A 16,360-nucleotide genomic window follows, 5' to 3' on the forward strand; every position below is an offset into this window, starting at 1 on the left:
ATTTCGATACCTGCATCAACCCTACTTACAGTGTGTGGTCACAGAGCGCCCTGACGCTGTACGCAGCCACTGCACAGCTGACAACCGAGGACCAGGAAGCGGTGAGTACAGAGCCTTCACCGCTTCCCAGTCCTCCGGTACTAATGAGCGCTTCCATAATGGAAGCGCTCATTAGTATTCGCCTCATAAGACACAGGGGCGTCTTATGGGGCGAAAAATACGGTATGCTATATTCCGCAGCGCTTTACAAACGTTAGCATTATGAGGAATGTATGTTTTTGTTTTTTAGACCATTTCAGGGACAGTCGATTCGTTACCAGGAAGCATGAGGAAATTCGGCTTAGTGGCGATAACATTTTTCCTTAAATTCGTATTGAAGTGTCTCAGAATAGTGTCATCAGTATGTGATGGGTAGAGGTTCTACTCCTGGCACTCCCGCTGATCAGCTTCTCCAGTAAGTGCCACGGCCTAGGAAGAGGCTGCGGCACTCACTGGAGCACTGCGGCCTCTGCAAACAGCTGATCCGTGGAGATGCTGGAAGTTAGACCCCCATCAATCATATACTGATGACCTATCCTGAGGAAAAGTCATCTGTATAAAACACTCGGACAATCCCTTTAATTTGCCTTTTTTTGTTTTGTTTTTTAGGACTCCAATGATTTTTCCCAGTATCAGCTAAAAGGACTGCTGAAAAAAAATAATTTGAGCAGGTGCCTTGATAACGTGCGGAAAGAGATGAACCAGCAGTACACGGGGGAGGTCCGCGCTCAGTTTGAGACAGAAGGGGGGTTTATGAAAGAGGTTGAAACTCGCCGTCTGGTCTCAGAGGACACTTCTCATTATATTCTAATTAAAGGTATTAGTACACACAGCAGCAAATGCTTGATATGAACTCTGCCAACTGCACAGTGTATCATATGGCAGGAGGTGAAGTTTTCTGCACTACTGCTCAGCCCTACATTATTGTAAATACAGACTCAGACCTTATCCTTGCATCTCGCTGTTTACTGCTGATGATAAACATTTTAATTAACAAAATATTTCTATTTCAATTTGAAATCTTTTCATTAATATAGGTTGTCTCATCAGAGAGCAACTCCTTTCTACATTTCCCCCTATAGGGGAAATGTAGAAATACAAGGCACCTGTGCAGATTAATGATCCAACGACATCTCAAGTCCACTAGAATAGGAGCCAGTCCTACACAACCGCTGTCCATTCTGGCTCTTAGAGGGGCATCCTAAGCTGGGGATCCCCCCTGTTACCTTCATATGCCTTAATAGGACATATGGACTATGGTTGTACTCATCAGACTTTAACCTTTGTCACTTTTCATATAAAACACTTTCTTTTTGCTTTTTAGGAATTCAAAAAAAAGCAGAAGATAAGAAAGATGATGTGCCCGAGCAAGCTATGCCCTCTAGTTCTAGTGATATGCCAAAAACCTACCTTGATATGAAGCTTGCTTCTGCCCATAAATCGAAGAAAGCAAAGGACAGCATTCCAGAAGAGCGGCCACCCTCCCCAAGAACACTTTTTGCTATACAGGAAGCAATGATGGAAAGTAACTCTGATGAAGAACCTCATAACAGTGGTGTAACCCAAAGCAATGAAATGGCATCTGTGGGGGCAATAGATGGCAGTGTCTCGCCCAGAACCCTGCAAGCAATTCAAGAGGCTCTTACTGAAGATAAAATGGCTTCGAGCAGGAAAAGGCCTGTTGGGATAAATGATGGAAAGGATGAGTTAAAGATCTGGCAACCCAAAGCCAAGGTTTTGATTATTAGTAGCTCAGATGAGGAAGATAAAGACTTGGTTATTGAGAGTGAAACAAAAACTGCCCTGGGTATATTTAAAGCAAGTAATGAGGTAGACTGTTCTACCAATGGTCTTACGAGTAGCAATGATAAATCAATAGTCAGTAGTTTGGTGTCTGTTACAAACCATGGTGAGCTACCTCACAAAGTAAATGTGACCAAAGCAGACGAAAAAGATCTGAACATGCAGGAAAAGAAAACTCCTCTCTGTTCTCAGGATACACCTGTTGAGACAGCCGTGTTAAATATTTCCAGTCATAGTAACATACCAGTGTCTATAACTCCTTCACTTCAGAGCAACCTTCAAGATCCATCCAGTAGTATAGCTACTCCAATTTCCTTGGAATTGGAGAACTCTAAATTAAAGTTGAGTGAAAAAACTGATGATGAACTTAACCCCAGCAAAAATGAAACTGCCCTCCAGTCTTCACCATCAGAGTCTTCGGGTTCTTCATCACTGGTCATACAGAATAACCCAGTGTTGGTGGTGCCACCACAGCAGAAGGCCATTGCTACTGCTTGTAGGCAAGAACAATCTACTGCTAATGTTCCAGATACAAATTATGTCCCTATGACTCCAGAAAGCATTCCTATTATTGATGAAGTATTGGATAGAGCTAAAGAAATGGATTCAGACTCTGAGGGTCAGTGTCTTTCACATGATGTATATTTTGCTTCACATACACTCCAGATACTATGTGAATGCACCCTGACTATTAGCTAGATTAGTCAGAAAGTGGAAACCTCTTTAGTGGGACACTTCCATGATTTTGATTTTTTTCACATATTAAAGGGAATTTGTCACTGAAATGTTTTTGTGCCAGTTAATATGAGATAGTGACACGTACTTTTTTCTAATCTACTTTTATTTTCTGATATTATTTTTCTTAATTCTATTTCCTGAACATGATTATTGGAGCAGCCATTTTGCCTAAGCTGTTCTTGACAGCAACCACCATGGACCACAGACGCAATAGACTGGAGGGGACTCATTGACTGCTATGGGATAGTTTTCTAGGCATTCTCTGTGACCTGTGCAGAGGTCAGGAGAGAGTCGATAAGCTGTGATATCACCTGTTGTGAATGGTGGATCTTGTGTTATTTATGTATAGATCTGTCATTCCATTTCTGACTGTAGTGATAAGCAGAGAACTTCAGTAAAGTGATCTGTACAGAACAAGGAGTGACGCTTAGTTTAAGAATTAGTTGCCAATGCGAAAACTTCAGAATTGTGTGTCGTGTTTTTTTTTTTATAGACAGACATGGAAAATCAAAAATTCTTTATTATATGTTTAACATAAAAACATGATTTAAACAATGTCATTTTCTGATGACACGTTCCCTTTAACAGCCTATATGTGAATTTTTTTTGGGTTGGTTCGTTTTCTGGCTGTAAATATTTGATGCCAGTCCATGTATTCTGCTTTCTGCCCTTACTCTTTAAATTCCTCTTTGGACTTCTAGCACAGCAAACAGTCTAAAGGGGTTGTGCAGGCAGTATATATTGATGACATATCCTCAGGATAGGTCATCAATATCTGATCGGCAGGCGTCCAACACCCAGCACCCCTGCTGATGAGCTGTTTGAAGAGGGTTGAGGATAGGTTATCAATGTTTGAGCCACACTCCACCCCTTTATCAAAAATACTGCCAAAATAAAAAAAGAAAATCCCCCTTTGTGCTGAAAGTCTCCCGTTAAATGGATGTCACCCTGGGACAGCCCTATGATGTACAGTGCTGCATGAATAATACACCTGAAACATCAGTCATTTTTAGCGCTAGACTCCCTCTTGTTTGGGAGCGCACAGCAGAGTAACTGGAGATAGTACAGCGATAAAAATGACTGATCTGAGCTCAGCGTCAGGTGTACTATTTGTGCAGAGCTGGTCTGAGGTGACAAAATACCTTTAACCTGTTGATTGGTAAGACGTTAACAGTGTAGAGACATCCAGTTTAGAGATGCCTGTTAACATACATTGTATGTTTTATACCGGTTCTATACATTTTACTGTAACATGTTTTCTTTCTTTCTTTTTCCTAGGTAGTTTCATTGAAGTAGAAAGTGATTCAGATGATAGTAATTCTCAGCAAGTACAAACAACTGAATCTCCCAAAGATACAATGGAAAGGCAAGTGGGTGATTTCACCAAGGCAGCATCCACCTCTGCCACTCCGATCGAAAACACCTCCAGAGAAGATGAGCGGGCAAATGTTCAGAATCCTGAACTACAGCAAAATGAGGGAGAGGCCGAATCCAATGAGTGGCAAGACATTAGTATGGTAACAGTATTGATTGATTTGATCATATATCTGAGTATAGCCTGGCACAACATTGAAGGGAGACTATTCTGCACATAAACCTGGCACATGTAAACCGATGCACACAGTGTTACTTGCTGGGGACAAACGTTGTCATTTTTGTATACATTTTACAACTACAGTCAATAGTTAAAGGGGTTCTCCGGGATTTACATATTGATTACTGATTCCCAAGATAGGTCATCAGTATGAGATCTACACCCTCACCGATCGGCTGTTTGAGGAAGCCACAGTGCTCACCAGAGATCTGGTGACTGCTGCGGCCTCCTCACAGCTTACCAAGCACTGCGCCGTCCATTGTATTCGCTTCAATGGGATTGAGTTGTGCCTAGGCCATGTTACAGATGAATGTGACGTCACATGGCCTAGTAAGAGGCCTTAGCGCTCATGGAGTACACAGCCTTTTCATACAGCTGCTCAGCAGCGGTCCTGGAAGTCGGACCCCCTCAGATCAGATACTGATGACCTATCCTGAGGGATCTGTGGGTGATGTACTGTTATGGGGGATCTGTGGGTGACGCACTGTTATGGGGGATCTGTGGGTGACACTTATGGGGGATCCTCTCTGGATGGCACTGTTATGAGGATCTGTGTATGACAGTTATGGGGGGGATCTGTGGATGACACATATATAGCATCTTATGCTATGTGTCATCCACAGATCCCCTCCATAAGTGTGGGGGGCGCATTTGCTTTTATAATGGGGGTGGGGGTCGCATCTGCATTTATAATGACAGCGGGGCCCGTGCAGTGACTGTATTCTACTACACGGGCCCCGCTTACTGTATAATCATATCCCTAATAGTTAATTGTTGTATGCATGTAATCGCATAATGAGCGATAATGAGCGCTGTGTATCACCGTACTTACAATTAGAAGCGCTCGCCGTTCGGAGCAGAGGGGAGGCAGGCCGGGAGGACGGGCGCTCACAGTGTGAGTCATACGTCATGCGCCCACGCCGACTGCTTCATTCATAAAGTGGGCGGCGCAGGCGCGTGACGTATGACTCACACTGCCAGCGCCCGTCCTCCCGGCCTGCCTCCTCCCTCCTCTCTGCTCCGAACGGCGAGCGCTTCTAATTGTAAGTAATACACAGCGCTCATTAACGCTCATTATGCTTTTACATGCATACAACAATTAACTATTAGGGATATGATTATACAGTAAGCGGGGCCCGTGTAGTAGAATACAGTCACTGCACGGGCCCCGCTGTCATTATAAATGCAGATGCCGCCCCCAGCCCCTCCTCCCTCACAGCTGATACACCCGCCGCACGGCATTGCGGCGGGTGTATCATTGAAAACTAGGGGGGAAAAATACGGCGAAAAATACGGTATGTCAAAATTTGCCAGGGGTATGAATAATTATGGGCAGCACTGTAAATATGGTATCACTGTAATTGTACTGACCCGCGGAGCAAGCTTGCCATTTCTTTTTTAGCAAATAGTGAACACCATAAAAACAAAACCTGAGAAAGCCATGGCGGCAATGCATTTTCTTTCTTGTTTTTCAATACAGATATAGTGAATTAAATGGTTCCATAAAAAAATACTTATCCTGAAAAAATAAGTCCTCAATGTGAATGGTAAAGTAAAAAAGTTATGGGTCTTGGAAAGAGGGCAGGGAAAAATGGGCACGGAAATTGTTTGGTCCCTAAGGAGTTATACCATAGCCCTAATATTAGTGGCAGGATAATTCTTATAACGAGGTTGATATGTAATGGACTTTAATATAAAATATATATGAAGGCAGGTGGCTCTCCTATGCACTATATGGAAAGGGTGCACTGATCTAAGTGACTCACCCTGTCACAGCAGAACAAAAATGGAGTAAATTAAAATTGAGGATCGGCAGTCCAATTTCAGAATCGCTCCGAGAATCAATTTATTTAAGTACATCATAATTCATATAAATAACATAACACAATCCACTGAAAAACTATAGCTAAAAACTAAATCAATAAAGGTCAATAAAGAACAACAATAAAAAGTCCACAAGTATAAATAAGAACGGCATTAATTAGATACATTCCAGAAAGTCCATCCAATTTACACAGTATCCAAGGTGTATTCTGCGCAGCATAAATCCATATTCAAATGGGTATATAATATATCTTAGAATGTCTCTTCATGCAACACCGAGTGGTATCTCTCGCATTAGATGTTATCACAATTATAGCAGCTGATGTTACCTATTATTTTCAGATTATATTATTTAATCTCCAGTAATTGTGCACTGAGGATAAATGGATTGTAGTATATCCTCTATGAGGCCTCATGCACACGACCGTTGTGTGCATCCGTTTTCCGTGATTTTCTGCAGACCCATTGACTTTCAATGGGTCAGTTGAAAACTCGGAAAATGCACCGTTTGTCATCCGCGTCCGTGATCCGTGTTTCCTGTCCATCCAAAAAATAAGACCTGTCCTATTTTTTTGACGGACAACGGTTCACGGACCCATTCAAGTCAATGGGTCCGTGAAAAAACACAGAGGCACACAAGATTGCCACCCGCGTCCGTGATCCGTGTCCGTAGGCTACTTTAGCACAGACGGATCCGCAGATCTGTCTGCATACAGCTTTTTCAGAGCTGAGTTTTCACTTTGTGCGGCCCCCCCCCCCCCTCCCTCCCCTGTATTAAATTCATTAGTGGCCAGTGCGGCCCCCCCTCCCCTGTATTAAATTCATTGGTGGCCAGTGCGGCCCCCCCTACCTCCCTCTCCTGTATTAAATTCATTGGTGGCCAGTGCGGCCCCCCCTTCCTCCCTCCCCTGTATTAAATTCATTGGTGGCCAGTGCGGCCTCTCCTCTCCTTCTCCCCCCCCCCCCCCCATCATTGGTGGCAGCGGAGAGTTCCGATCGGAGTCTCAGTTTAATCGCTGGGGCTCCGATCGATAACCATGGCAACCAGAACTGCAGTAGCGTTTTAGAAGCATTATACTTACCTGCGCTGTCTGTGACCGGCCGGGCGCTCCTCCTACTGGTAAGTGAAAGGTCTGTGCGGCGCATTGCTTATAGCACAGACCTGTCACTTACCAGTAGGAGGAGCTCCCGGCCGGTCACAGACAGCGCAGGTAAGTATAATGCTTCTAAAATTGCTAAGTAACCATGGCAGCGAGGACTGCAGTAGCGTCCTGGTTGCCATGGTTACCGATCAGAGCCCCAGCGATTAAACTGGGACCGATCGGAACTCTCCGCTGCCACCAATGATGGGGGGGGGGGTGATTTTAATTAGGGGGGGTAGATGGGAGGCCGCACTGGCCACCAATGAATTTAATAGAGGGGAGGGAGGGGGGGGGCACAGTGGCCACCAATGAATTTAAAACTGGGAGGGGGGTCTGCTGCCTGGCAGCACCTGATTAACCCCTCAGGTGCGGCACCTGAGTGGTTAATTGTGCGGGTCACAGCCCCCTGTAAGAGATCGGATGCTGCCAGGCAGCAGGGTGCAGTCATGTCCACAGTTCTTAGTATATTCTAACTTGAAGCGTCCCCATCACCATGGGAACGCCTCTGTGTTAGAATATACTGTTGGATCTGAGTTTTCACGATGTAACTCAAATCCGATGGTATATTCTAACAGAGGCGTTCCCATGGTGATGGGGACGCTTCAAGTTAAATAGGGACTCCTGACTTTACATTGAAAGTCAATGGGGTCAGATCCGTTTGCAATTGCACCATATTGTGTCAACGTCAAACGGATCCGTCCCCATTGACTTGCATTGTAAGTCAGGACGGATCTGTTTGGCTCCGCATGTCTGGTGATCCTCCAAAAATCACGGAAGACACACGGAAGAAAAAACTGACACAGATCACGGAACAACGAAACCCCGTTTTGCGGACCATGAAAAAATACTGTCGTGTGCATGAGGCCCAAGTCAGATGTTGGCTAATGTTCATTAGGATTATGAAGATCACTTTACTTGCATTGGGGATCATTCCCATGTGTGGCACCATACTGGTTATCATAACATGTCCTTTTAGATGTTAGTGATCAGTAACAAACTTAAAGTGATTCTGTAGTTTTTTTTATCCTCTGGATAGATCATCAGCATCTTATCGGCGGGGGTCCAACACCCGGGACCCCTGATGATCAGCAGTTTGAGAAGGCAGCTGCGCTGGCAGTAGTGCCGCGGCCTTCTCGCTGTTTACCGCAGGCCCAGTGACGTCACGACTAGTATCAATGGCCTGGGCGGGGCTAAATTCTGTTCACTTAAATGGAGTATAGATCATCGGTTTAAAAAAACTGCAGAACCCCTTTAACAGTTATGCTGGAGTTAGCTATATTAGTTCTGTTAGTTGCCTCCTCTCTATCAAAGCGCACATTAGTTAGTTCGATATTCCTACTCACGGTTCTGTGTTCAAGGGGTCGGAGTCTTAGTGCCTGTCATGGCGTCCCACGTGTTCATCAGCTCTGCAAGCTTACCTCCGAATCTCCCCTCCAGCCTGTAGGTCCGTCTGTGTATGCGCCGTCCTTGCGCTTGGAAGAGGCGCAGTCAGCGTGTAGGCATGGTGCATAAAAGCCAGCGTCCGCCTTTCAATTTGAATGGATACAATCCTGGAGCGCTCCTTTTAGAAAGAGTTATAAATGGAAGTCTATCTTGAAATATGTATGTATATCTGTCCCTATGTATGGATATTTCAAGATGGACTTCCAACTAATCTGCGCTTTGATAGAGAGGAGGCAACTAATAGAACGAAATATAGCTAATCTCTCTTATACTTGTGGACTTTTTATTGTTGTTCTTTATTGACTTTTATAGATTTTTAGCTTTAGTTTTTCCGTGAATTGTTTTAAGTTATTTATATGAATTATGATGGACTCAGCCTTAATAAATTGATTCTCAGCGCAATTCTGAAATTGGAATGCCTATCCTCCTTAATGTTGTTTACTCAATTCTTGTAATGGACTTTGATACATATTTGTTCACCATCAGGAACATTGGCCCACATTTGATATAGTGGCTGTGCCTGAATTCTGCAATAATTTGAACAAAAATTTTGGTGCATTTCATTTTATACATATTTATAAAGCAAGTAAGCAAAAAAAAAAAAAAAAAGAGAGTCCATTGTGCCTTGTCTGCCAAGGGAGCAGGCACGGCTTTGTGGGAAAGTGCTTGTCTTTATGGGATGAGGGGCCATGGTTTAAAGGGAACCTGTCGCCTTCCAAAACCATCCCAAGCCGCCAGCAGTGTGTTTCTGATGATGCCTTTCTTCCTGAAGGCAGATGCAGCAAAAGTACTGAAAACTTTGTTTTATCCCTGGCCCGGCGCGCTTCTCCACACATGCTCCAAGTCACGGTAACCACACCCCTTTCCCTGCCCCTTCGCTGTGACTGACAGCCGCCAGTTCGGCTGGCTTTGCCGAACTCTCACGCATAAGCGCTGTCAGTCACGGCGAAGGGGCAGGGAAGGGGGCGTGGTTACCGTGACTTGGAGCATGTGTGGAGAAGCGCGCCGGGCCAGGGATAAAACAAAGTTTTCAGTACTTTTGCTGCATCTGCCTTCAGGAAGAAAGGCATCATCAGAAACACACTGCTGGCTACACGCAGGTACTGCTGGCGGCTTGGGATGGTTTTGGGAGGTGACAGGTTCCCTTTAAGATGTACCATTTTGCTCCAGATGTCTGTCACAAAGTAAGCCAACCAATAGTTGGTATAACATTATGCAGAATCCCTGCATCCAGCCTGAGCCACTGTGCTAAATCTAGGGCATCTTTAGACTGCCTCACTTTCCACCATCTACATCTTGGACAGGCTTAGTAAATCTGCCATATTGTGCTATATCACTGTGCTTGTTTCATCTTCTTGCAGGAAGAACTGGAGTCGCTGGAGAATAATCTGTTTGTTCAGCAGACCTCGCTGCAGGCACAGAGGCAGCAGCAGGAACGTGTTGCTGCGTCTGTGACAGGACAGATGTACCTAGAAAGTCAGGTTAGTGCTGTCTGATATTTCCCAATAAACAATATATTTTATGACATTAGTAACTAAGATGCAGGTGTGTCACGTCATTGCTAAATTAAAAATGTTGTGTGAATCAATTTCTACAAGTGGTACCTTGGAACCAAACCTGAGTTTGGGAAAAGTTTTTTTTTTTTTTTTACAGTACAAATTAATTGATGAAGTTATTACCTGAAGTCTCGCGAGACTTCGCAAAGCGATAACTTCAGCTCATCGGGGCCAATACATTATAATACTGTACGGTGCTTCTGCTCCGTACAGTATTGGAACAAAGTTTTATGCAAATCGACTTTGGATATTTCATCCCTAGTTATGACCACCCTACAATCCAGCCGTGGTAACTGTGCTTGCATACTATAGGAAAAGTGGCCAGGACTGTGGGAGTATGCATAGGCCGGCGCCTTTTTCTATAGTGTAAGGCACAACCACCTCAAAAGAAGGCAATATGGATAATAACAATGCATTAGTAAGTGGCTTGTATCTACTTGATAAATGCCATTTGCTGAAGTGAGACAAGCCCTTTAATACCAGGCACTTACTAATGTATTGTAATTGTCCATATTACTTCCTTTGCTGGCTGAATTCATTTTCCATCACATTATGCACTGCTCGTATCCAGTTGTTATGACCACCCTGCAATCCAGCAGGGTTGGTCATGCTTGCATACTTTAGGAAAAGACGCCAGTAATGGTAAAACGCGTCCACTGCTGCTGGATTGCAGGGTGGTCGTAATCCTTGGATAAGAACAGTGTATAATGAATCAAGCCAGCAAAGGAGGTATATGAACAATCACAATACATTAGAAAGTGGCCTGTATTAACTTTGTCTACATGATGCATGCCATTTGCTGAAGTGAGACAACTGCTTAAAATGTATCTACTCTACAACACTATTGTCCAGTGCTCTCTCACATATCCGGGATATGACATGCTGCCCCCCTAATGCAGCAGTGCTGTGTACCTCAAATATAATGTTGCTTCTGACTTTGGAAATTCCATTTTGGGCCCCAATATACACCCTGACTATGACTACATAATAGTATACACACACACACCAATCAGCCATAACTTTAAACCCACTTAGAGGTTAAATGAATAACATAGATTATTTTGTGACCATAGCCACTGTCAAGGTAGAAAGTGAACAGTCAGTTTGTGAAGTTGATATGTAGGATAAAAAAGGACAACAGACGCCATGTAGGTTTAGAGAGTCAACTTTTTTTAGCAAGAGATGCAGTTCACGAAGAATTGTAAGTGTACAAAGTAATCTTCTTCTTTTCACTCTCCAGGAACTTTTGCGTCTGTTTGGTATTCCTTACATTGTGGCTCCTATGGAGGCAGAAGCTCAGTGTGCCATTTTAGACCTGATGGACCAGACCTCTGGCACTATCACAGACGATAGTGATATCTGGCTTTTTGGGGCACGACATGTCTACAAAAATTTCTTTTCTCAAAATAAATATGTGGAATATTACCAGTTGTGTGATATTCAGAATCAGCTGGGTAAGTAAATTAGAAGCCTTTAGCTAGAAAAATGGCTGGCATTTATTGCAGTCTTGGGTATAGAGAGTGACAATCCTTTGTATGCAACAATTTGCTTACACATCCGTGTCTACAAATACTCTTACCACATTAAACATGTGATAACCCAAATTAATAGCGTATTCCAAAAGTCAATGACCTGACTCTTTGCCTCTGATATGTTACACTAAATGCTGCTTAAAGGGCATTTGTCAGCAGGTTTGTACCTAAGATACCAGCTGCAAAGTGCACATGCAACAAGTCGGCAAAAGGCATCCGTGTTGGTCCCATGTTCATATGTGCCGCATTGCTGAGAAAAATCAAGTTTTAATATATACAAATGAGCCTCTAGGAGCAACAGGGGCATTGCTGTTACTCCTAGAGACCTCTCCACTTTGATTGACAGTTTTTAAAATTGCCTTGCCTGGCGCTGTCAATCAAAGTGCAGAGGTAGCGGCAGTTGCAGAGAGAGCAAAACCTCTAGGAGTAATGACAACGCCCCCGTTGCTCCTAAAGACTCCTTTGCATGTACATAAACATAGTTCTTCTCAACAATGCGACCATATATAAACATGGAACCAACACAGATGTCTTCAGCTACCAAGTGGACATGAAACAGGTCAGCCAGTGTCATAGGTACAAATCTGCTGACAGATGTTCTTTCAAGGGACATTTCTATCGCCACAGATGCTTTAAGTTACTGATAGATGTTCGTCACACCTCTTGGCTAACTAATACTGGGATTTTCTTCTCCTCAAGGGCCCTTTACACTGTCCGGGAATCTGCCAGATTATCTCTAACGAGCGTTCATAGCGATTATCTGGCATGTAAAGGTACCGCCAATTCCACAATGAACAAGCGAATGAACGATTGTTCGTCGGGTAATATGCTAATTTGTGTGGACACCTAAATTGCGGTTTGCAAACGAGTCTGTATGGGGATGAGCGATGGCACTTGCGATCGCTCCTCCCCATAATGTGGAGGAGATCACTGCATGTAAATGCAGCGGTCTTCACTGACGAGTAGACATTTCTATCCTGATGATCGCCTACAAAATTGTCCCGTGTAAAGGGGCCTTTAGATTGCACAGTACATATGTTTACTCAGTTACAGTTATTCCAACTGATCTAGGTTAGTATAATGTATGTGATACATAAATGTATGCTGTATGTAAGGGTATCTAATTGTATTCGGTCTCTCTATACTTTTTATTGTATACTACTACCCATTTTGGCTTAAATCATCCACTCACAGTAAGTTGCCAATATCTGAAGTTGTATGCTGAGAGACTTGGCAAACTTGCCTGTTCCTAAAGCAGTAAAGTTCTTGAAGACCTTGGTGTCCATTTAGAGACCCAGATAAGACCTTGATCTCAGAATCTACTTTCAGAACACGGGATTAGAAATGGTGTTTATGCTGAAGTCATTGACCCACATTTACTAACACTGTCTAGTCAGTCTTAAACCGCATCGTTTTTTTTTTTTTTGTGTGGAATTTTCACTAGAATTCTTGCACATTTTGATTAGTAAATCAATAAATCCCCCCATTGTTCTCGCTTCAGATGCTGGAAACCCTTTTGACATCATTGTCGCTCTGGAACATGATTTTTTTTTTAGGTTGTTGGTGTTGATTATAAAGGGGCTTAGCAAATAGGCCAGGGATATCATTTATCCAAAGTTTAATCTTGCTAAGTCTAACAGCTGTTGTGTGAAATGCAACTGTTGTTCCAAGTGTAAATCATAAGTAATGGCATTCAATGTCCCAGTGTTCTGTTCATACATTATTTTAAATTTCACTTTTACTTCTTCACTTCAGCTATTGTTCCCTGATACCCATAACTTAGCGTTATTCCCTTCTTATACAGTAATGGCATATCACTAAGTCAATGCTGCAGCCCCGTCATAGTCTTTCACTGCACAGCAGCACCTTGTCCACAACCCAGAGCAAGTGAATGGGCCCGGCTGCAGTTCTCTAGCTCCAGGAGCTGCTGCTATGCTCAGAAAACAAAGGAGGTCATTTATGATCCAGAAATACGCCTATATTAGACGTATTTGTGGCGCAGATTGCATCGCAGTCGATGCAAACATTATATATGGACTAAGCTTAATTCACATGAATGCGCTCCTATTATCTGGGGAGCAACATTTTTGTGCACTTTTGCCCCACCTATCTAACAGACGACCTTGATTAGATGGTACATATAGCTGTGTGTGCTCCTCTCATTGATTGCTTGTTGCACATAGAGGTAACAAGGCGCAGCACACTATATGTGCAGTATGTCTGTGATGGTTCTCATTTATCATATATTATCATCTCATATATGTGCAGGGTCTTCTCTCCTGAATATAGATGCCCAATGGCATTGGTAGGTTTAGAGTAGGACCTTCCAGACTGAGACCACCTTGGAGCAGGTAGGCGGGCACAGATGTGTTTTGATCAAAATATTCTCTCAGATTTTATAATATCAGAATGAGGGCTTAGTCCATATATAATGCTTGCATCTTTTGTCTTGGTGCATTATTTTTTGCGACTTTTCCCCGCTGACGCCAGGTCTAAAAAAGGGGAAGGGGATGGGCCGACAGGCCAGTCTCATTCATCATTTTCTACGTCTGTTTTAGGCATAGAAAATGGTCTACATATAACAGAGCAAGGAAGCCGGCGTACATTTAGACCAATGCTGGATGCGCCGAAGTTATGTAGAGGCCAGTGCCTCTTTGGCGGGTCCATCGCCAGCGATAGGTTTTATTAAGTCTTAATAAATGAGCCCCAAAGTGCTTTGGATCCTCCACTCTCAGGTGAAGTGCCAGAGGTGAGACGGTCACTGATCATAAAGTGATAGTATATCCTGGCAAAACGGATCACAGACCTAAAAGAAATGAATAAAACTGGCTTTGCAGCTTTCAGTTTTAACTTATTATAGGATCCTCCTGAACTAAATGTGTAAAATAAGCATTGAAAACATTGGATATACAATATTGCTGCACTGCAACTTTCTGGTAAAGTAATACATACAATATAAAGAAGTAATACATACATCGTAATAAAGTAGGCACATTATAATAAAGCAATGCATAAATTGTAATAAAACAATAAATGCATTATAATAAAATACTGCATACATCCTAATAAAGTGATACTTTAATCCATAGAAAACATCAAGAAAAATCTAGCGCTATTTGCATTTTACGCATACATTAAGTGCATTGCTCTGGACTTACTGCAACAAAATGTATCTGCCCTCTTCATGTATTTTATTACACCGCAGTTTGGTCTCAGCAGTGTGAGGTTGCCAGACATGTAGACATTTTATCCTGCTTAATTGTTACAGATACGTGAGCTGCTCAAGTTTTATTCATAGGGACCTATTACTGTACATCCTAAAAGGCCCATCTGATAGCACAGTAGGCCATTGTGCTAAGGCTGATGTCATGTACAGTAGAGGCACACACCAGCTTCCTCCCATTGGACACAAGTGAGCTTTGCTCTTCAGGGACACCATCGCTGGGATTGTTCAGCCCCGGGATTGGGTTGCATAGCCTGTATCCATATCATGGAATATTTAGACTTCCTCCTTTGTCCTGTTGTGCCTTTATATTTTCGGCGTATCTTTGTCTGACTTGCCGAGATAGTTAAGTCAATCAGTGATTCCAACTGGATTTACAAGTCGCCATATGATTCCTTTTCATCCCATGTGCCGTGTTCACTATTGTTCGGTTTTAAATTCCAGCATAGTAGTAGCTCCAGAAAATGTTTGCACTTTTTTTCCCTTTCTCCAGACATTACAGAGTGTCACATAAATACTCTTTGCTATGCAATACTGTATGACGGCAGGCAACTTAAATGCAATGCTATTTATTCAAGATGTGCCCTGTTCATGTTGTATGTACAGTATGCTCAATTGCTCTACCTTATTACCACTGCTAAAAGGGCTCCATATACCATTATTGCACATGGCTATTAGAAGGGTTCTGCGGTCATATATAATAGAAGTAAGGAGCCTTTCATCTAATGATGCATGGATCATGCAAAACCATAGTTAACACTTATTATATTTGTACATTTTCCCCCTTTTTCAGTGTTGTTGTAAATCTGTCCATTCGGCATTATATTCTTATTTTCTGCTGAGCAAATATTTGTTATACTAGAAAACAACAACAGTATTTATTTTTTTCTGCATAATTTGTTAAGCATGATGAATTGTGAAATACTCTGGGTTCAGCATTGTCCCTAACCACATACTCATTATAGATGCAGCATCAGGATATGTGCTCTCTGTATTTAGAGCTTTAGCCTTGTCCTTCAGTTCTGTTGACTTTCTGTGCACTGATAGAATATATGAATAAAGTGTGTGTGTGTGTGTATATCTCACAAAAGTATACCCCTAACATTTTTGTAAATATTTTTATATCTTTTCATGTGACAAAACTGAAGATATGACCCTTTGATACAATGTAAAGCAGTCAGTGTACAGCTTGTGTAACAGTGTAAATTTGTTGTGCTCTCAAAATCACTCAACACAGCCATTAATGTCTAAACTGCTGGCAACAAAAGTGAGTAACACTCCTAAGTGAAAATGGCCAAATTGTGCCAAAGTGTCAATATTTTGTGTGGCCACCATTATTTCCCAGCACTACCTTAACTCTTGGACATGGAGTTCACTAGAGCTTCACAAGTTGCCACTGGAATCCTCTTCCATTCCTCCATGACAACGTCACGGAGCTGGTGGATGTCAGAGACCTTGTGATCCTC

At 42.7% G+C, this 16,360-nt stretch overlaps 1 protein-coding gene across 1 annotated transcript in view; it reads left to right on the forward strand.

Annotated features, from left to right (window-relative positions):
* The window catches only part of LOC122930893 (DNA excision repair protein ERCC-5 homolog), a 33,973-nt gene extending 22,241 nt beyond the window's left edge, over positions 1 to 11,732 (forward strand). Inside the window, exons 8-12 of the mRNA XM_044284586.1 lie at positions 649 to 856; positions 1,364 to 2,461; positions 3,859 to 4,097; positions 9,945 to 10,064; positions 11,380 to 11,732. Of these exons, the coding sequence (XP_044140521.1) occupies positions 649 to 856; positions 1,364 to 2,461; positions 3,859 to 4,097; positions 9,945 to 10,064; positions 11,380 to 11,601 (1,887 nt within the window). The 3' untranslated portion in view covers positions 11,602 to 11,732. The remainder of the gene's footprint in view (positions 1 to 648; positions 857 to 1,363; positions 2,462 to 3,858; positions 4,098 to 9,944; positions 10,065 to 11,379) is intronic.
* Positions 11,733 to 16,360: the final 4,628 nt, after the last annotated feature.

Source organism: Bufo gargarizans, chromosome 3, assembly GCF_014858855.1.
Source record: "Bufo gargarizans isolate SCDJY-AF-19 chromosome 3, ASM1485885v1, whole genome shotgun sequence".
In the NCBI taxonomy this organism is placed as follows: domain Eukaryota; kingdom Metazoa; phylum Chordata; class Amphibia; order Anura; family Bufonidae; genus Bufo; species Bufo gargarizans.